A 21,998-nucleotide genomic window follows, 5' to 3' on the forward strand; every position below is an offset into this window, starting at 1 on the left:
AAAAAATTAATTTATTTATTTGACAGAGAGAGGGTGAGGGAAAGAGAGAGCACAAGCAGAGGGAGCGGGAGAGGGAGAAGCAGACTTCCTACCGAGCAGAGCACCTGATACTGGACTCCATGCCAGGACCCTGAGATCCTAACCTGAGCTGAAGGCAGATGCTTAACTGACTAAGCCACCCAGGCACCCCTGTTGGAAGCTTTTGACGAATACCATCAAACTGCCGTCCAAAGGCTGTGCCATTTCATAATGGCATAGGATAATTTTTGACCTAGCTGTTTATTCTCTGATTCTATTTTAAAGTGGGAAGTGTTCCTTAAGAAATTAGATGACTAGGGGTGCCTTGGGTGGCTCAGCTGGTTAAGCAACTGCCTTCAGCTCAGGTGGTGATCCCGGAGTCCCAGAATCGCGTCTGGCATGGGGCTCCCAGCTCCACGGGGAATCTGCTTCTCTCTCTAAACTTCTCCCCTCTCATGCTCTCTCTCACTTTCTCTCAAGTAAATAAATTTCAAAAATCTTAAAAAAAAGAAATTAGATGAATGACAGTAATTCAGTCAATCAAGCAATCAATCAAAAAAGCATTTAGATAATGTGCTAGGAATCGTATATGAGAAGTCCATAGTTATAGTGTGACTGACAAAAGAAATAGTAATAGCAATAAAGAAGAAAAAAAAAAGAACAAACCTCTAGTGTATAAAAGGACCTACAACACTGAATTTAAAGCAGTCAGTACAAATATGCAAAGTACTACATTACATTACATGCTGCTAATCAGCGGGGTGGGATGTATATAGAGAGGGGACTTTTTGTCCCCTGCCTTCCTTGAAAGTCAGGACCAGCTCTAGACAGAAGCTGTGACACAGGTGAAGTTTGTATTGGCAGACAGTCCCTTCCCACAGGCGCTTTGTACTGTGTGCTGTGTACTATTTGTCTGGTGTCCCCCCCCCCCCAGGAGCCACCCAAGGGCACATGACATAGGCTGGGGACATTCAGGGTCTTCCCCAGGTTGATTTAAGAAGGTGGGTCAAGAAAATCCTCTTTCCACTGGGGCTGCGGGTCACCATGTCTCCTGACTGTAGAGAGGCAATTCTGGACAGCAGTCTGAAAGCCACAAACACAGAAGTTTGTCCTAAACTAAGTGCCATCCCCCCCCCCCGCCCCCATGTCTCAGATGGCGTTCCCGCCTGTAGTCTCAGAACTGTATGATTTCTCTCCTCTCTTCTGTTGCTCCCCCTTAATAAAAAGCCCTCCACCCCGTGATCCCATCTTCCTCCTCAGCTCTCTCTCTTCCTCATTCCAGCCCAACCTCTTGAACAAGTGTCTACACTTACTCTCTCCACTTCCTTATTTTTCACCTCAAGCTACTCGAAACGGGCTTTAGCCCCCATCCCTCTACAAAAACGGCTCCAAGATTACTAAGGATGTCCATTGCCATCTCTTCATGACTGCCTTTAGTCCTTGTTTACTCAATCTCTTGGTGTCATTTGGCCTAACCAACCAATTCCTTCTTGTTTGAAAACCCTTTGGTTGGTTTTCATAATACCAGGATACTGTGTCCTTCTGGTTTTTCTCTTACACCCCTGCTGCTGTTCAGAACCCCCTTGCCCACCTTGCTTCCATTGATCCATGCTGGGGTTTCTGGAGGACTCTATCCTAAGGCCCCTTCTTTCCTCATGCTACAGTCTGTTCCCAACTTTTCTCCACAATCTTGATGTCATCCCTTATTCTGGCATTGGTTGCTACTTATATACCAATGGCCCCTCACTTTGTGTCTTTAGCTCAGACCACACCTCTGAGCTTCACAGGCACATAGCTGAGTGCCCAGTTCATATTTCAGCTCAAATGTATGAAGAAATTTCAAAATTCAGAGGTTTCAAACTGAACTGTTCATCTCCCTCCACAAATCTGTTCCTTCTCTAGTGGTTCCTAACCACAAATGGCTCCCCAGTCCACACAGCTGCTTTAGCTGGATGCCTGCAAATTACCCTTGATACTTTCCTCTTCCTCCAACACCAAGTCCAACACCAGGGCCTGGGTGTTCTACCTCCTAAACCCTTCTCACATCCATCTCCATCTCCGTCAGCACCGTCTGAGTCCCAGTCACTGTTTTCTCTCCTTGGACTTTGGCATCTGCCTCCTGATGGGTCTCCCCACACCCATGCTTTGTCTTTTCAATCCATTCTTTACATGGCCCGAAAAGAGATTTTTTTTTTTGAAGTTTGTTGGTTTACTTACTTATTTAAGTAATCTCTACACCCAAAGTGGGGCTTGAACTCCGACCCTGAGATCAAGATTTGCATACTCTTTCCCCTGAGCCAGCCAGGTGCACCCCCCAGAAAGAGATTTTAAAAGACAAATCTCATCTTGTCCCTGTACCCGCTTAACTTTCAGAGGCTTCCAACCGCCCACAGATCATGTCCAAAGACTTTCCCATGACCTACCAGTTGAGTCACCTTTTCAGGTAAATTTCAGCCACTTACCCCTCACCTTTTTTTGGGCTCCAGCCACATGGAGTCCCTCTTGTTTCTGAAATAGGTCAAACTGTCCCTTTCCTTGGGAACCCTGAATACAGTGGTCCTTTTTCTGTGTCCTTCTTCAGGGGACCCTTCCCTGACCATCCCCCTCCAGGTTCCACTGTCCCATTGCACCTGAGTTTTCCTTCCCTGCACACCCCATGTGTGTGAGCTATACCTTGTTTTTCCTTGCTGTCTTTCTCCTGGCTCTGTCACCACTGCCCACCTGTACCTACTGCTGATAGGGCAGAGATGGAGTGTCTAGTGTCCCTCACATTCCAGCTCCAGGATGTGTGGCTGCTCACCATTTGGGGACTATCTTTTTTTAAAGCCAAAGTTCAACAGCAGTCCATCTTTCAGTGGTTCTTTTTTTGTGTGCGTGTGATGTTAGTCACCATACAGTACATCATTAGTTTTGGATGTAGTGTTCCAAGAGTCATTGTTTACGTGTAACACCCAGAGGCCTGCTCTTTGGAGAGGGTGACGGAGTTGACCCAAATGGTCCCCTTGACCTCTTTCCCTGGAGCACCAGGGCCACATGGGCGCTCCCTGGCTGTTTGGGAGCTTGCTTTACAAGCCTTGCCTAGAGCTAAAGTGTCCTTAAGACGATATGCTGCATCCCTGCCTAGTTCTCTTAAGAGAAGTTTTGATGTTTTTAAGACAGGCCCTCCCTGACCGTCCCATTGCTCCTTTTCATTATCTAGTGTGCCTCTATTCACGGGAGTGAAATTGTTGAGGAGAGCCCCAAACAGGGCTGTGGGTGGAGGGGGCTAGGAAGACCTGACTTGCTCTCAGGGGAACCAGAACAGCCAGACAGAATGTACTTAAGTATCTTAAAAATGGCCTAGGCTTTATGGGAGACAAATTGGTTGTGGCTGGCCCTTAGCTTTGTGGTAAAGCACAGTAGATGGAACGGTTCACCCAAGGGCCCCCAAACTCCTGGACCCACGGTGGAAAGGAACAAAAGGCTGCCTACTCTGACTTGCAAACGCAGCAACAATTTGGAATGTTCCTCGAAGAGGCGATTTCTTCTGTACACGTGTGTCAGGGACAGTGTTTGTGTGTGAATATCTTCTGCCCTTGCTATGCCCGGCTTGGCAGACCAGGAACCACCCACTCCTCAGAGAGACTTAGTACCTCTCAGCCAAGTCTCTCTTCAGAACCGACCTTTCCTGCTCTTTGTGCAACAAGACACACCTCTCCGAGGAAGGAGGAGGACAGGATTTCTATCATTACTACCACCCTATTAAAAACAACAACAAAAAAGCAACCGTGTAATTACTCTATGCAGGAAAGGCGCACAAACAGGATGGGCCCGAGCTGAAGCCGGGATGAGCCATCCCTGTAAAGACTAGGAAAAGGAACCTCCCCGGCATGCGCCCGCTCAGGCCGCTGCCTCTCCCACACCGCCAGGCGGGCTCGCCAGCCCAACTCCTCCGGTGGTAAGGAGGGTGCGGGTGACTCCTGGAGCGCGGGTTCCCGGCTCCTGCTCCCCCCTTCCTCCTCCCGTCCCCCAGCACTCTCTGGACCGGTCTCCCAGGCGCCAGGTGTTGGCTCGCGCTTGGCCACGAGCTCTGCCCTTTAAGGCCTGCACCTGGGGGAGCCTCTAGCCCACCGAGCACAGCCAGACCCCGCGCGACAGGGAGCGCGCGCAGAGCTGGGCGGGCGAGCCCGCGTGGGGCTCCCGGGCTGCGCGCACCCGGCCACCGACCCACAGTCCCCGCGGGCTGCGCGCCACGCCCCCGGGATTCGAAAGGCGCGGGACCCGGCGCGCGTGGAATCCCGCGCAGGGCTTCTGTGAACTTGGAGCCTGGCGGCGCGAGGCTCCTACCGGGGATGCGGCGGTAGCTGCTTCCTGGTTTGAAGCTCGCCGAGTGGGGGAGAGCGTGAGCCCGCGGAGGCGGGGGCAGGAGGAGAAGCAGGAGGAGAAGCAGGAGGAGGCGGGGGCAAGAGACGCTTGGGGCTGGAGCTAACCGGACGGGTCGCTCCGGCTCTCTGGGGAGAGGAGCTTCCCGGCTCTGGAGAAGGGGCGAGTCCTTTGAGAGCCCCCGGGAAGCGCCGCGCGCTGGAGAGGGACGGTCGGGCTACCCCGGCTCGCGGAGGGCTCGGCTCCGGGCTCCCCTCCTTTCCACCTCGCGAGGGAGGGGGCGAGGGAAGGAGGGGAGGGGAAGGTCCCGCGGAGGAGGCAGAATGACCAGTCGAGGGGGGCTTGGGCGCTGCTTTTCCCAGGAGCTGCCTCCACTCCTGCGGCTGCCGCGAGGGCTGGCTTGAGCTGGGGCTCCAGGCTCTCCCGCGGCGAGCCAGCGCGGCCCCCCGGGGCCCGGGCAGCGGCGCCGGCATGACGTCCGGCACCATGAAGTTCAATGGTTACTTGAGGGTCCGTATTGGCGAGGCTGTGGGGCTGCAGCCCACCCGCTGGTCCCTGCGCCACTCGCTCTTCAAGAAGGGCTACCAGCTGTTGGACCCCTACCTGACGGTGAGCGTGGACCAGGTGCGCGTGGGCCAGACCAGCACCAAACAGAAGACCAACAAACCCACCTACAATGAGGAGTTCTGCACCAACGTTACCGACGGTGGCCACCTCGAACTGGCCGTCTTCCACGAGACGCCCCTGGGCTATGACCACTTCGTGGCCAACTGCACCCTGCAATTCCAGGAGCTGCTGCGCACGGCCGGCGCCTCGGACACGTTCGAGGGCTGGGTGAGTAGCTGTGATCCCTCCCGGTTGTGTTCACTTGACTTTTTACCCTCCACTTTTCAAATCTCGCCCGGGTCCCGCTTTCCCATCCTGTTGCCGAGCTCCGCGGCGGAGGGAATTCCCTCCAGATTTTGGTCCTCGCCCAGGTGGCCGCGGCACTGGTGACGCGACCGCGGTGGGTGTGTGAGGGCTCATGCGTGTCTCCAGGAAGCCAGCCCGGACATGGTCCCCTTTTGGGATGGCAGCTTGGGCTAACGGGAAGTCAGGGCGGAGGGAGTGACAACACCCTCCACCCCCCACTGCCCAGACTTTGGATAAGGCGCCCTAACTCTGCGCACGCGGGTAGTACAAAGAAAGGTGAGGAAGATGTGATATGAAAGTGATTTGATCTGGGTAAAGTCCTTAAAGCGCTTCTTAGGAGAAAGCCATACATTCTCGCAAGTATTATTCATAATGTTTATGGATACGTGTTGGTTCAGCTGCTCAGACGTGCACACGTGTTTCAGCATGCAGATCCATTACATCCCATGGGTACATAACCCACGCTGGCAGGGATCTGAGTTCCTGGATCTGCACGTTGGCGAAGTTTCATTGCTTAGCAGTTTTCCAAGGAGATGAGGTTTACCTGTGTTTGTAAGCAACTTCGGTAGTAGTTCTGTCACAGCCTGAGAGGTGCGAGTCTTGCGTGCGCCTTTCTGCTGCTGTTGGTCTGGGAGCTTTGAGAACACCTCAGTAGTTTGTGGGCCACCCCCAGTTGTCCCATCTCTCCTGCTGGTGTTTCTGTGTATTGACAAGTAGTTACCCGCAACTTCCTGCTTGCCTCTACTTTTCACATAATTCCCATGAGACAACATTTCTGCTGCAAGTAAATTAAAATTTCTATTAGCACTCTGCTCAGTGCTAAAATGCCGTCGCTTATTCTCGGTACTGTCTTTGTGATCCAGGTGTTCTCCTTCCCACTTTTACAGGATGAAATGATAATTATAATCAAGTGGTCTGGTTTGGCAAAGTGGAGTAGGCGGTTCGAAGATTCTCAGGAGTTTAATGGTTTAAGTTCAGAGGAAGTCAGTTTTGAGTCCAGAATGTGATTCAGTAGTGAAAGCCTGTTTGAAATTAACAAGTGGTGGAATCAGATGGATAGTAACAAAGACTCATTTCAATATTTTATACTTTGAGAAACTGGTAATATTATCATATATTCTGTAAAATTACAGGTGGCTTGTAGAACTGTCTTTTTGTAGAAGAAAACGTAATGACTATTTAGCGATATCATCAAATTATATTGAGTTAATTTCTCTTCAGTTGAACTTTATGAAATTTAGAAGTGGATTGGAGAAGAATGGCTAAACTAGAGACTTACATTTTATCCTATGAATTTCTAAATAGAAATAGAGGTGAGCCTAGGAATGCAAATGGAATTACTGAATTAGTGTTTGATTAGGAGTTTTATTGGGAAAGCTCTGGAGGAACCAGGTTCTGAAGTATGGTGGTACGGAATGGCCAATGGTTATTAGAAGCATGACTTCCTGGAGGGAGCCAGACTGGTCCTTCTTACCCCTGGTCTGCACCATTGAATCACACGGGGGGCTTTTGGAAATCCCTACTTTTAGAAACTTCGAGCATCTCTGGTTGTGGGACCCTAGCTAGTATCAGTACTTTCAAGGTCCCAGGTGATTCCAGTGTACAGTTAAGGTTGAGAACCTGTGGCCTAAATGAAGACCAAGAGAATAGGAATGTAAGAAGCATATGGTAGGAAGATCCTGGATGAACAAAGATTTAAATATATGTTAAATATCTATATCTACAGTTGTCTGAATTAATTATACTGAGATGTTTAACTAACACACTGGTGGTGTTTTTGAAAACATGAACATTTTGGTAGGCTAGGTCACCATTGAAAAGGCCTTGAAATCAGTGGTTTGCCATGCATTTATATTCGATTGGGGGCAGGGGCAGAGTATTTTATAAAAAGTTTTGGGTTTTTTTTTTTTTAAAGTTTTGGGTAATTTGAAACAGGATAGGATAGATAGTATGAGTAGAGTGTTTCATTAATTTTTAAGAAGAATCTTGCTAGGAAAATATTAGAAATGTATGGAATGCTTGTTTTTTAAAGGATTCTTTATAAATCTAAAGGTGGTTTTCAAGTTTAGAATTACAGGAATACTTATTTATCTTTAGTGTATTGAAATGTGTAGTTTATTCAGACATTTACAAATAGAATATTTGATTTTACTCCACAATAAATTCATATGGTGCAATTGGAATTACAAATCTCTGAACTTAAAAAAAAAAAAAGGACCTAGTGACTTAAGTTTTGCTAGTTCATGAGTAGAGAGACAAAAATAGAAAATACATTTTTCATTAGAATAAATCATGGTTCTGCATTCTGGCTTAATGTACCTTCTAAGTATCAAGAAGATAACATTTATTTTGGACCAATATTTTCAGTATTACCTTCTAATCTTGATGAGAGAAGGGATTAGATTTATTTTAATGCAGTGTATTCCTAATACCAACCTTAATGCCTGATATGGAGTGGGCAGTTAAATATTTCTTTTCTGACTGACTATACATATTTAATTAAATCTGCATAAAAGCTCAAGGAGGTGGACGGGATACAGCTAAAGAAGTTCTTAAGCAGTATTTCACAGCATTAAATAGTTAAATTAGAAAAGATCTCAAAGATCTACATTTCCAGCTGAAACTAAAAGGAAGAGCAAGTGGAACTAAAAGCAAGCAAAGTAAAGTAGAAAAGAGAAACAATAGAGAAGAATCAATGAAACAAAAAGCTGGTTCTTTGGTGGGGGGGAACAATAAAATTAATGAACCTCAAGCCAGGATGATCAAGAAAAGAGAAAAGACAAAATTACCAATATAGGAAAGAAAGAACATCATTATAGATCCTACAGACATTAAAAAAAAAAGTGTTATGAATAATTTTATGTCAAATTCCACAATTTAGATGAAATAAATTTCTTTTTAAAAAATTTTTTATTTATTTATTCGGGAGAGAGACAGAGTGAGAGAGCATGAGAGGAGAGGTCAGAGGGAGAAGCAGACTCCCCATGGAGCTGGGAGCCTGATGTGGGACTCGATTCCAGGACTGCGGGATCATGACCTCAGCTGAAGGCAGTCGCTTAACCAACTGAGCCACCCAGGTGCCCCTGAAATAAATTTCTTGAAAGATACAAACTACCTATACTTATTCAAGTAACTTAAGTAGCTTTATGTTTATTAAGGTATTTAAATTTCTCATTAAAAACCCTCCACAATGCAGATTCAAGGTCTCAAGATGGATTTACTGATGAATTCTGTCATATAATTAAGAAAGAAATAGTGCCAACTCTATACAACCTATTTCAGAAAGTTTGAGAAGTAAACACAAATCAACTCATTCCATGACTCTTACACCAAAACCTGATGAAAACGTTTCAAGAAAATAAAACTATAGATCAGTGCCCCTCATGAACATAGATATAAAAATTCTTAAATTTTAGCAAATCAGATCCAACAATATAGCAAATGGGTAGTACATTATCACCAAATGGGGTTTATAACCAGGACTGCAAGATTGATTAAACATCTAAAAATCCGTCATTGCAATTCTTCCTATTAACAGAATAAAAGAAGAGATTGGTATGACCATATTAATAATACAGAAAAAGTATTTGACAAAATTAAATATCCAGTTGTAATAAAAACTCTCAACAAATTAGTAATAGAATGGAGCTTATTCAGTCTGATGCAGGACATCTGTGAGAAACATATAGGGAACATCTTAATGGTGAAAGAATGAATGATATTCCCCTAAGATCAGAAGTGGCATGGATGTCTGTTCTTGTCACTTCTGTTCAACAGTGTGTTGGAGGTCCCATTCAGTGCATTAGGCAATTTAAAAAAATAAAATGCATAAAGGTTACAAAGGAAGAAGTAAAACTGTCTTTATTTGCAGACAGCCTTATTGGGTAAATAAACTCCATTCACTGATGTCATGCTATGGTGAATGAATCTTTCAAATAATTCTTAAAAACCTCTTTTAAGAGGTGTTATTAAACAGTTCTACACAAGCCATCACAGATTGGCCATATTTCCCTTCTGTATGATCGTAGAAAATTCTAAGACATCTACAAACGGGCTACTAGATCTAACAAGTGAGTTTAGCTAGGTCACAGGATCTAAACTAATACACAAAGGTCAATTGTTATTTCTATATACTATTAGCGGACTGAACTAGAAAAAAATACCATTTATAAGACCATCAAAAATATCTGAAATTGGGTAAATTTGATAAAAGATGCAAAACTTGTTCACTGAAAAATGACAAAATATTGCTGAAATAAAGATCTAAGCTAATGGAGGGGAGACTGTGTTCGTGAATGGGGGGGTTCAAAATTGTTAAGACCCCAGTTCTTCCCAAATTTGTTCAATAGATTTGTTACAATCCTACTCAAAATCCCAGCAAGCTTTGTTGTAGAAATTGATCAACCGATTCTAAAACTTATATGGACATGCAAAAGACCTAGACTGATCTAAGAATAATTTTGAAAAAGAACACGTTGGAGGACTTAAACTCTCTGATTTTGAGACTTACTGTAATGCTACGGTAATCAAGATAATGTGATATTGCAGTAAAAAGAGTCCAATCGATCAGTGGAATGGAAGAGAATCTAGAAATTCATATATGTATGATTGGTTGATTTTTTTTTTTTTTTTGACGGATGCCAGGGCAACTTGATGGGGAAATAATCTTTTCAGAAGTGGTACTTGAACAATCGAATAGCAAAATGCAGAAATGTGAGCACTGTCCCTTACCTCATAACATACACAAAAATTAACCCCAGGGGCACCTGGGTGGCTCCGTGGGTTAAGCCTCTGCCTTCAGCTCAGGTCATGATCTCAGGGTCCTGGAATTGAGCCCGGCATCGGGCTCTTTGCTCAGCAGGGAGCCTGCTTCCTCCTCTCTCTCTCTGCCTGCCTCTCTGCCTACCTGTGATTTCTGTCTGTCAAATAAATAAATAAAATATTTTAAAAAAAATTAACCCCAAATGGATCATAGACCTCAACAAACGAGTTTAACTGTAAACCTTCTATAGGAATACAGAAGAAAATGGTAGTGACACTGGGTTCAGCAAATATTTTTTATATAGGACATAAAAAGCACCAACTATTAAAAAAAATCGAACTCCATAAAAATTAAGAATTATTGCTTTTCAAAGGACTTAAGAAAGTGAAAACACAAGCCACAGACAGGGAGGAGATATTTTCAACGTTAAATCAGACAACGGACTTGTAACATGAACATATAAAAGAACTCTTAAAACTCAACGGGAAAGTACTTGACTTAAAAATGGGACAAGATTTGTATAGGTACCTTCATGGAAAAGAGCACATTAAAAGATGCTCAGAATCATGAGTCATCAAGGAAATGCACATTGAAACGAAAATTCATGGAAAGGCTAAATTAAAAAGATCAACCATACCAAGTGTTAGTGAGGAAAAGGAGCAACTGGAATTCTTATACACCAATGTGAGCAATATAAAATGGTACAGTCGCACTGGAAAACAGTTTGGTAGTTAAAGTGTTAAACATACACCTACCAAGTGCCCTAGCTACTCTTAAGTATTTACCAAGAGAAATGAAACCGTTTGTGCAACTTATACATGAATGTTCATAGCTGCTTTATTTGTAATAAAACTGGAAACTTCTCAAATATCAGTCAACAGTTGAATTAAAAATATATTTTTTATTGAAGTATAGTTAGCCTACAATGTTATATCAGTTTCAGGTGTACAACATAGTGGTTTGATAATCCTATATGTTATGAAATGCTCGCCACGATAACTTTACTTACCATCTGTCGCCATACAATGTTATTAGAATATTATTATATTCCTTCTGCTGTAATTTTAATCCCCATGAATTATTTTATACCCCTAAATTCTCATCACCTATTTTGCCCATCCCCACCCCTCCCTTTTGGCAGCCACTGGTGGGTTCTCTATATTTATGAGTCTGGTTTTGGTTGGTTGTTGTTTTGTTTTTAGATTGCCTATGTATGTGAAATCACATGGTCCTTATCTTTCTCTCTCTGACTTCTTTCACTTAACATAATATCCTCTAGGTCCATCCATATTGTTGTGAATAGCAAGATATTCCAGTGTGTGTATGTGTGTGTGTGTGTGTGTGTATGCATGTGTACACACCACATCTTCTTTATTTATCGATGGACCCTTAAGTTGTTTCCATGTCTTGGCTATTGTAAATAACGCTGCAGCGAACATAGGGGTGCCCGTGTCTCCTTGCATTTTCATTTTTGGGGCATACTCAGTGGTGGAATTACTGGATTGTATGGTATTTATATTTTTAAATCTTTAAGGCACCTCCATACTGTTTTCCACAGTGGCCGCACCAATTTACATTCCCATCATCAGAGGATGAGGATTCACTTTTCTCCACTCCCTCAACAACACTTGTTATTTCTTGTCTTTTTGATCTTAGACATTCTGAGTGGTGTGAGGTGGTACCTCCTTGTGGTTTCGATTTGCATTTCCCTGATGATCAGTGGTGTTGGGCATCTTTTCATGTGTCTGTTGGACAGATGAACTCTACACCCATACAATGGAATACTACTCGGTAATAAAATGTGGTGAAACATTCGTATGTGCAACGATATGTTGAATCGCAACATAATTTTTATTGAGTGGAAGATGCCAGACAAAAAGGAGTGCATACCATATGATTCCATTTAGGCAAATTCTAGCAAATGAAAAGCAGTTTGTAGTGGTAGGAAGCAGATCAGTGGTTGCTTGGGAATGCGGAATGGGGGTAGACGGATTTCAAAGGCAGCGCAAGGAAACTTTTGAGGGAGATGAATATATTTATTATTTTGATTGTGGTGATGCTTTCACAGTTATACACTTACGTCCAAGCTCATCAAATAGTTCACGTTTAAGTATGTGCATGTTATCGTATGATGGCTATATGTCAATAAAACTGTAGAGGAAAAAATAATGAGGATTTTACCAAAGAAGATGTTAAGTGAGTGACTGAATTAGGTTTGAGTCAAGACTCTTGAAAACTTCATTGCCTCTTAAGTGTAGAAAATATTTATCAGAGTAAGAGCATCAGAAATTCATTATAGTTTCTGATTTTGGGGATATAGTCTCATTTTTCTAAGTTGTCACTGCCGATTTCTTTTTCTGTTTCTTCTAGAACTGGTTGATCTTGCACAATTTCTTAGGTTTCCGAAAGCTGAAAATTTGTCTACATTAAACCTTTCCTTCTTTCATATACTTTCTCTTTATTTGCTGACTGTCCAAATGGGACCAGCATCTAATGCTTAATGCAGAACATGGGGAAATGGGGGGAGGCAGGAGGAGCTGGAGGCTGCGTCATGGAAAGACCTTGGCATCCCCTCAGGAAGGAAGGACCTGCTTGGCGGGATCTCAGGCTGTTTTCCTCGTTCACCCCTCCTGAAGACATTATGTTCCCTGCAGCCCTGGAAGGCTGCTTTCTCTGAACTTCTCAGTGAGGTACATTTTTGGTAGTCCTGTCAGGGGAGGTGCCAGGTTTCCACTGGACCCTTGTCGATTGCCTTTTTTTTCCTGATTCCTGGATTCAGGTGCATGAATTGATAGCATTTAAGTTCTTGCAGATTCATTATCTAGCGGTTCATTGTCTTTTGTACTTTGCAGTGCAATTATTTATTCTAACAATTATTTCTTTCTGAGCCAAATGGCCAACAGTGTCCAACACTGACGAGCTCACAGTGTTGAGGGGAAAGGCATATTTTAGCATTTCTAGGGAGGTTTATTCCAGTTTACAGGAATTGAATTGGATTTTTTGTGTCTTCAGTTTCATTGTAAGAATTTCGTGGCAGTGGGGCTGGCTGCTTCTCATCAGGCAGGTTGTGGCTCAAAAGATCCCCCCTACAGAGAACATTTTCCTGACCATGTTATTATCTTGTCATCCCTCATTGCCCTCATCATTCTCTGAGATCATTTTGTTAATTTACTTATTATACCTTCCTCCTTTCAAGTATAAACACCACGAGAGCAGAGATTCCTTCTCTCTTATTCATTGTTCTAAACCCAGCCCCTGGAGCAGTGTTCCATATATAGAATGCACTAAATATTAGTCCAAAGAATGAATTTCTTAAATGTGATTTTGGAGCAAGTTAAAGTGTAAATATTTTGGGAACGTCTTTAAACATTTTACTCATCTTTCCAAAAGAAATAAAATCATGGGGGGAGTGACGACTTATAACTATTGCAGTGTCCCTTTTTAAAAGTCAATTAATGATGTGTCAATATGCACTTGAAATATTGGGCTGGGTTTATATGCCCTCTGCATATGGTAATGGATTGAAAACTCTGTGGATGAAAAAAATTCCTGGCTTTTGCTTCAGGTGAAAAGACTGTGATTTTTAAGCCTGTTAATAGGTTGTGATTTGTAGGCCCAACATGTTAAATTTGGGACCGAGGCAAGAAGTAAGCATTCAGCCTTGGAGAGTTAATGAGGTTGGTGGGCAGAGGGTGAATCATTTCATCTTATGTAACTCTTTTGGTATCTGGCAGGTGTTCAGACTGATGATTAGTTATGATAGTAAAAGTGCAATACATTTTTATGAGATGGATGGCATTTACTTAGAATAAGAAAGGTGCCTTGGATTTTCTGTGGTCTCTCTCTCTCTTTTAGATTTATTTTATTTATTTGATAGAGAGAGAGAGAGAGAGAGAGAGAGAAGGCACAGGGGGACGGGAAGGAGCAGAAGAAGAGAGAGAGGGAGAGAGAATCTCCAGCAGACGCCCTGCTGAGTGTGGAGCCCTACACGGGGCTCCATCTCACTACCCTGACGTCGAGCTGAAATCGAGAGGCACAAGCTCAACCGTCTGCAGTCTTTTTTCTATTTTTTGAAATAGAAGGACTAGAAACTGACTAGATCAGGTTCTCCTTTTGTGTTAACTGCTTATCTCTGTCTTACTAGAATATGATAAAATGGAGGCCTGAGTGGAAACTCAGTGCCTTGACCACTCTTTTCCGTGGTTAACATTGCTGAATCCAAAATGAGTTTTCTCTGTTGCCAACCTGATAGTCATTCCTTAATACCTTCAGTGGCTCCCCTTTACTCTTGGATAAAGCACACATCTTTAAGATGGTATAGAATGTTCTCCCTGATCGGCCTCTCATTTCCTCTCGAGCTTTGTTGCTCACCTCTCCTCAACCCACACTGTGCTCCAATCACATCTTTCATCCTCAAGGGCCACCTGTTAGTTCCCACCTGTGCCTCAGGTCTCACTGTAGGCATCACTTACCCAGAAAACTTATCCTGACATCCCAAGTCTGGGTCCTCTTCCTTAGTGTTCCCTCAGCATCCTGGGGCCACCACTGCCCACCATTCCCTCCATCCTGGAAGAGTGGACTTCTCTCTTGAAAGTATGTGATATTGGTTGGAGGGAGGGAGTTCAGCATGTGATAGTATGGGTGATTAACTAGGATTTATCTTTTCTGTTCCTGGGGTGGCTCCTCTAACAGACTATTACATGTGTCTGTATGACATGCCAAGACCTAGATGAGCATTCATCCACCGCTGAGCATGCCCTATGTCCCGGGCACGGTGCGCTCTACCCTCGGGGAGGCAAGGGGATAAGACAGACATGGCCTCTTCCTTCATAGGCCCTGGAGTTTCCGGGGGGAGAGAGGTTGGAGGAGAAAACCAACAACGAGGAAATTACAGAAAAGGAGTAAGTATTAAGATGCTGTGAGTACCTGGTGTGAAGAGATCAGGAACATTTTTCTGGAGGGAAAACAGTTGATTTTTCTAAAGCCCGAGCATAGATAGCCACAGGCCTGCTTTAGTTAAATGACTGATACATCATTCCTCAAAAGAAGAAAAGGAACTTTTGACCTGATAATGCTTTCCCAGGGAGACATCACAGGTGCGCTTTTGAAAGGTAAATGTTCCTGACCCATTAGAAATGTTTCCATCTTTGGAAAGTGACTAAGTTGTGATGCCTATGAACAGATGACCTGACCTGAAAGAACATTCAACTCCCGAAGGCAGGGCACCGTAACACCCTGTTTGAACCAGTAAATACCTTAAGCTTCATGCCGATCAGTAAAGAACCATAGATTTGAAGCAGGAGGGTTATCTAGTTCAGGACAATGACAAAAAGCCTGATGGGTCTTACTGAGGTCCAGGGACAGCCTGCAGATGAATTCATTTGGCCGAGATGTTTTTCATGTTGAATCTGAAGATACTTAGTTCTGTGGTACTCCAGTTAGCCAGACCACGCCACTCCCGGTGATGAACTGGCCCTCTTCACTCGACACCTGCTTGGTTCTAGAGGTTTTCGGGCTTTTGACACCTACTGTAGCTCAGCCTTGTTTGCAGAATGTGGGAACAAAGGCTATAGCCAAAGTGTTACTGTTGCCTTGGCTCATAGGATGTGTGATGCACACACTCACACTCTTAACATCAAGATGTAGGTATATTTACTTAGGTTTGTTTAGATATACATAATAATTTATTCATAAATACATTAAATTAGATGTATATTTATGTAGATGTTTATTTACACACATATATATTTGTGTCCTAAAATTTTAGAGGAAGCTGGCTTATTAGTAAACATATGGAGTCAGCTTTTTTTTTTAAAGGTTTTTTATTTATTTGACAGAGAGAGAGATCATAAGTAGGCAGAGAGGTAGGCAGAGAGAGAGAGGGGCAAGCAGGCTCCCTGCTGAGCAGAGAGCCCGATGTGGGGCTCAATCCCAGGACCCTGAGATCATGAGCTGAGACGAAGGCAGAGGCTTAACCCACTGAGCCACCCAGACGCCCCTGGAGTCCACTTTTTGAAAATACTTACTTAAGTAATCTCTACACCCAATGTGGGGCTTGAACTCACAACCCTGAGATCAAGAGTTGTATGCTCTTCCGACTAAGCCAGCCAGGCATCCCTATGAGGAGTTAACTTTGACGGAAAATCAGTATTATATTAACTTCCCAATTAAAAAAGAAAAAAACCTCTTGTATTTCATCATACAATTTCCAGCAACATGTAAGTGCTGTGTTATAATGGGAGTCAGGAGAGCTGGGTTCAAGGTGTGGCTTTGCCATCTATCAGCTGTGACCTTAGGCAAGTCTCTGTGTGTCAGGGTCCCTGTTCCCTGGTTTAGATCATGAGGGGGTTACACTAGAATATCTCCAAGGACCCTTCCCATCGGTACAGCCTCGGCCTCCGTGTGTTAGATGGTTACATAATTTCTTTTCTTTTGGAGTGATTGGTTTGGTTTTAAGCAGTCAAGATGAATTATGTCTTATCAAAGTTAGCAATTCCTAAGAATTGGTCCAAATCTAAATTGCTCAGGCTTGAGGAGGATTTAGCTCACGTCTAAATGGTTTTTAGCATTGACAGTGATGTTGGTGTTGTTTCCTTGGTTTAGAATCAGCCTTAAGGAATTACAGTGTGTCCTCGTGTCAAGCCACACAATTGTATTTCTTGATTTACAGTAATGGGCTCCTTGTCCTATGGGATGGTTGTAAGTTATGTCCCTGTTACTTGTTGGCAGAGAGAGACTGAGAATCCCACTGTTGGAGCTGTTGCTAGAAGCCATTCTCACCAACATGGTAATTAATGCTTTGTAGTCACAACATGTCTGTAGCCACTAGTCTATATATTCACCTTAGGTGATGACAAATACTATAAATCACTTGTAGAACAGACATTTTAATTAGATGAAGGAATGAGCCTAAGGGTATTGGCTATTGTAGTGTTGAAGTACTCTGTCAAAGAACTTTATGAGATGGGAAATTTTTGTTGAGAATCATGGTACTATCCAGAGAGATTTACCAAGATTATTATTTTGGTGTATTTTGGTATATACAGCAGTGATTTTCAAAACACATAGGACTTTTTAGCAGAAAGACCACTTAATAGAGGGCTCATCAGCACTGCTTTTATTAAGTGCTGACTTCTGGAGAGTTCCTTCAGTTTTACATAAGCTTTACCCTTGCACCTTACAGAGAAAGGAATGCCTAAAAGGTTTCATTGGTGCTTGTGGTTAAAAAAAAAAAAAAAATTAAGAAATTGGTCAGAGGATACAACCACGGCCAACATGAGCCCCTCATAATTATATTAATATAACAAAACAGAGGGGGCCAGTGTAAGCCTGTTTTAGACCTAGCCCCTGTTCTTTAAGGGCTTAAACCAAAATCCCAAAGCTGCATTTTCATTTTTCTTTTACAGATTTTATTTATTTAATTGACAGTGAGAGACACAGCGAGAGAGGGAACACAAGCTGGGGGAGTGGGAGAGGGAGAAGCAGGCTTCACGCTGAGTGGGGAGCCCGATGTGGGGCTTGATCCCAGGACCGTGGGATTATGACCTGAGCTGAAGGCAGATGCTTAACGACTGAGCCATCCAGGCGCCCCTGCATTTTCATTTGTAAGTCATATTTATCCCTTGTACTTGCACGACACTGTTTCTAGATCTTTCTCATAGTACTTAGATGTGATGTTGTGCCTCTGTCCTCACAGGAGGCTTTGGTATTCTTGCCTGTGATGTCACAGGGCCCCTTCCTGCGGCCCCTTCCAGCATCAGAGTTAAGTGGTTCTAGATAGGGTTCCACTGGACAATGAAAGTTTTGCTCCCTTCTGAAATTTCTTCTGGAGACTATTCTGATGGTCAGATTTGTTCTAAGCTCTGAAATTATATCTGGAAGAGTACATAAAGGTCACAAACATACTAGCATAATTCCCCAAACAGAAAATATTTATTAATTTGTGAGCTGCAGACCTCTTAAGTTCTTTGTTATATTTTACTATTGTTTTGTCATAGTACGGAAGAGTTGAGAACAGATTCTCAGCAGAAGCAGTGCTTCTGAAACTGTTTTTGAGCCCAGGATCCTTTTAGTGATCATGAAAAACTCTGGGCCCTGTTTCTAGAAAAATGCACATATACATGCGTATTGACAATGTGCTGGGATCAGTGTCACCAGATTATGGTCCCCAAAGCCTGACTGTAGACACAGCTTCAGGTTAAGAAACCCCAGTTGAAAGGTATAAAAAATAAGGCTTTCATTAATTTCTAATTCCCAGGGTGTGGTTCTAATATTTCCCCCTGTATTTGAGGGCATTTTCACTTCAGCTAATTATAGCAGACAATTAACTAGTTGAAAAGAAGAGCTGTAAATTTTAGAGAATAATACATGCCTAAAAAATGTATTCTCACTTAATGTCTGGTTCTTGGTGAAATATGCTAGAAGATGACCCATTTTAAGGTTATTTGGTTGTGTTATTTAGGTATTTTCAAAAGCCTCTATTTTTGAAGGGGTTTCTTTGAGGTTTGCAGTAGATGAAAAGTTGAAAAAAAAAACCACCTATAAAACTAGGACAGTTTGACTTTGGTTTGTATCTTTTGTTAATATCAACTTTTTGCCTGTAAAGAGAGATAGGATATAGGTGTATACTTAAAACATTTACCCTCTTTTTGAGCTGCACTGGGTGTTATGGTGAACCATTGTGTTAGTCTAAGACAAGCCCATGAAGTCAGTGATGCTTGTCTGCTCCTCTTGTCTTGTGACCCCTGGTCTTGTATGGTCTGGGTCCCTCTGACCCAACAAGATTTTCCAGTCTTCTCTTGAGTTCCAGTTCACCTCACGGACGCCATGGGAAATGACCCGATGATGGTAGAAATTGATCTGAGTAGAGGTGGTCCAGACCGCTGCTCCCTTGCTGGTTAGAAGTGAAGTTAGAGTGTAGCTCTGTGGACTTGAATCCAGGAATCTTCCCCAACGCCACCACACTATGGGGTGGAGGCAGCAGGAAAGATCTTTACTGAGTTCTTGCTATGTGTCCAGCTCCATTCCTGGTGTTCCAGATAGGACAGAGAACACAACACCTGGAATCTTGGCTTTCACAGAGCTTCCATCCTAGTGTGGAGAGGTGGGTAATAAACAGGCAAACAGGTGATTATGAAAATAACAAATGGTGGTTAGTTGCTCCCTGGAGAACAAAAACAAGGTGATGAGGTAGAGTGTGATGAGATGACTGCTTTACCTAGAAGGGGCAGAGAAGGACTCCCAGAGAGGGGACATTTTGGCTGAGACCCAAGTGATAAGCACTCAGCCATATGAACATTAGAGAAAGAGCATCCCGGGCAGAGAGACTGGCTAAGCCGAAGGTCCAAAGGTAGGGACAAGCTTGACATGTGGGGGAACAAGAAGGAGGTAATGGAGAAGGTAGACTCAGAGTTACCAAGTTGGGTGCATTATTCCGGCTCTGCTACAGTGAGCAAGTCCTCCTTCTCTGACAGTTTTCTCCTCCGGACAGTGGTGCTAATGTTAGCTACCTTCTAGGACTGGAGTGAAGATCAGATGTAAGACATTAAAAGTACCCAGCACAAAGTAGTCCCTCAAGAAATGGTAGCTTTGGTTAATCTCCTGAGGATATTTAATCTCCTGAGGATATTCATATTTTAACAAGGGCCTTCTGAAAATGATCCTGTTAACCCAGGAAAGACCTTCAGATGGCTGCATTGGAGACAATGGGGGTGGAGATTTAAGTTTCTTGGGGAGAGGGGACAATATAGTCTTAGTGCCTCTCAAGTGACACAGAAGCATCTGCTTATGCTCTGTAGCACTGTATTTTCTTTTCTTTTCTTAAAGATTTTAATTATTTATTTGAGAGAGAGAGAGAGAGAGAGAGATCACAAGTAGGCAGAGAGGCAGGCAGAGAGAGGGGAGGGAAGCAGGCTCCCTGCTGAGCAGAGAGCCCAGGACCCTGAGATCATGACCTGTGCCGAAGGCAGAGGCTTAACCCACTGAGCCACCCAGGTGCCCCAGCACTGTATTTTCTAAAGGAGAAAGAAAAAGATTCTGAAGTTACTTCCACATTTTTGCTTTATTGAATGGCATATTTTCTGTAGACTCCTACTTATTAATGGAAAGTTTCAATTCTTAGAAGGATAGGCTAATTATACTGTGGTGATATAATTGATAAGGGCTCGAAGTGTTTTTATTTTTACAAAACTATAAACTTGTGGATAAGAATTAATAAACATGGTGTCAGTAATCATAAAGGAAAGAAAACCTCAAAAATTATGAATGACTAGATAGAGTTTGTTCTTAACTACCAAAAGCCTGTTTACTTTATGGACTATAATTCTGTGAATTAAATCTGGATAATGTCAAAGAATGTCTATTTTGGCATCTCCTTGACCTCTGGAGTATTCCTGACCTTCCCTTCTGTATCCATTTGGTCTGTGTTTATGTAGAAAGACACGCTAGCATTTGCCTAAGCCACATAAATTAGGATGCAGAATCTACAATTACAGAGTAATAGTACAAAGTACAGGCTTTGAGGAATATTTATTAGACAACTACCATAATTATCAGTGCATCATAGTGTCAGAGTTGGGTGTCAGCCAGATTGGGGTTCAGCTATTAGTCTGCCTCTCATTAGCAGGGGCCACTGAAGCTCTCCGAGCCCCAGCTTTCTCACCATAACACAGTAGCTGCCTCCAGTCTTATGTGAGAACATGGTGGGACTTAGGTAAACCATGGATCGCAGTGCAGGACCTCCATGGTAAATTATCAACCGTGTCCCCATAACTGCCACCCCCACCACTCTCGCCCATACTTAAATATGAAGTCAGGGGCCCAGCCTTTTCTGAAATTAACTCTGAAAACAAGAAGATACTGATTTACATAGAATTTTAGAGTTTTTAATTTTAGAGAATTCAGGGTTTAGAATTTCGAGTTTTGAGAATTTTAGAAGGGATTTTTGAGTCCAGTCTTTTTTTTTTTTTAAGATTTTATTTATTTATTTGACACAGAGAGAGAGAGAGAGAGAGAGAGTATGAGCACAAGCTGGAGGAGTGGCAGAGGGAGAGGGAGAAGCAGACTCCCTGCTGAGCATGGAGCTCAGTGTACCAGGACCCTGAGATCATGACTTGAGCCGAAGGCAGATGCTTCATCAGCTGAGTCACCCAAGTACCCCTGAATCCAGCCTTGTTACTGTTTTTGCTTTATATTTAAGATTCTGGAGTGTAAATCAATAGGATGATTACTGGTGGGAGAGGAGATGTTTTCTTTACCCTGGAATCCTAGGGATTTCAGGTGAATTTTGTACATAAGTCCACACTGAAAGAGCTTACAAGGAATATGGGGAAATGAAGCTGGAAATACTGTAGCTACAATGTTGGCCAAAGTCAGTTTGTGGAAAGCCTTGAAATTGAGTCTTTTGGTTTGCTCATTCTGTGTTGGACAGATAGAAGATTCTGAGTTAGTGTGAATAACAAAATCAGAAGGAAGTTGTAATATTTAGTTGCAAAGGAGTGAAGGAGCCCTTTCAGAAGCTGAAGTGAGCACTTTTATTACTGCAGTTAAGGGAAATGATGGTAAATAGCCTCTCTGAGCTGGCATTAAAAGATGTTTCCTTGATTTAAGTTTGAACATATGATGCTAGTCATTGGATGTAAATTGTTCTTTCATGCTTTCAAAGAGGAAAACTACAATTTAAAAGTGCGTCATTTGAATTTTGGGATTTATGGATGAAATCAAGGGCACCAACAATTTTGATTTGGTTTGCAGAAATATACGAGAGCCCCCTCCTCCCCCACACTGACTCATTTTGAAGGTGGTTTTGTCCAGTTCTAGCTGTAGATTAGCGACTTGTTTTGGGACCTAGATCTTTCAACAGTTGATTTTAAGTTTGAGGTTTCTGAAAAGTACGTATTTAATTTTTCAGAACAGAAGTTGCATTTGCTCCCTAGTAAGGCCCAAC

At 43.1% G+C, this 21,998-nt stretch overlaps 1 protein-coding gene across 1 annotated transcript in view; it reads left to right on the plus strand.

Annotated features, from left to right (window-relative positions):
- The first annotated feature begins 3,832 nt into the window (after positions 1-3,832).
- The window catches only part of PRKCH (protein kinase C eta), a 229,761-nt gene continuing 211,595 nt past the window's right edge, over positions 3,833-21,998 (plus strand). Inside the window, exon 1 of the mRNA XM_080808358.1 lies at positions 3,833-5,214. Coding sequence (XP_080664484.1) covers positions 4,852-5,214 — 363 coding nt within the window. The 5' untranslated portion in view covers positions 3,833-4,851. The remainder of the gene's footprint in view (positions 5,215-21,998) is intronic.

Source organism: Martes martes (genome assembly GCF_963455335.1).
Source record: "Martes martes genome assembly, chromosome: 7".
Lineage (NCBI taxonomy): Eukaryota > Metazoa > Chordata > Mammalia > Carnivora > Mustelidae > Martes > Martes martes.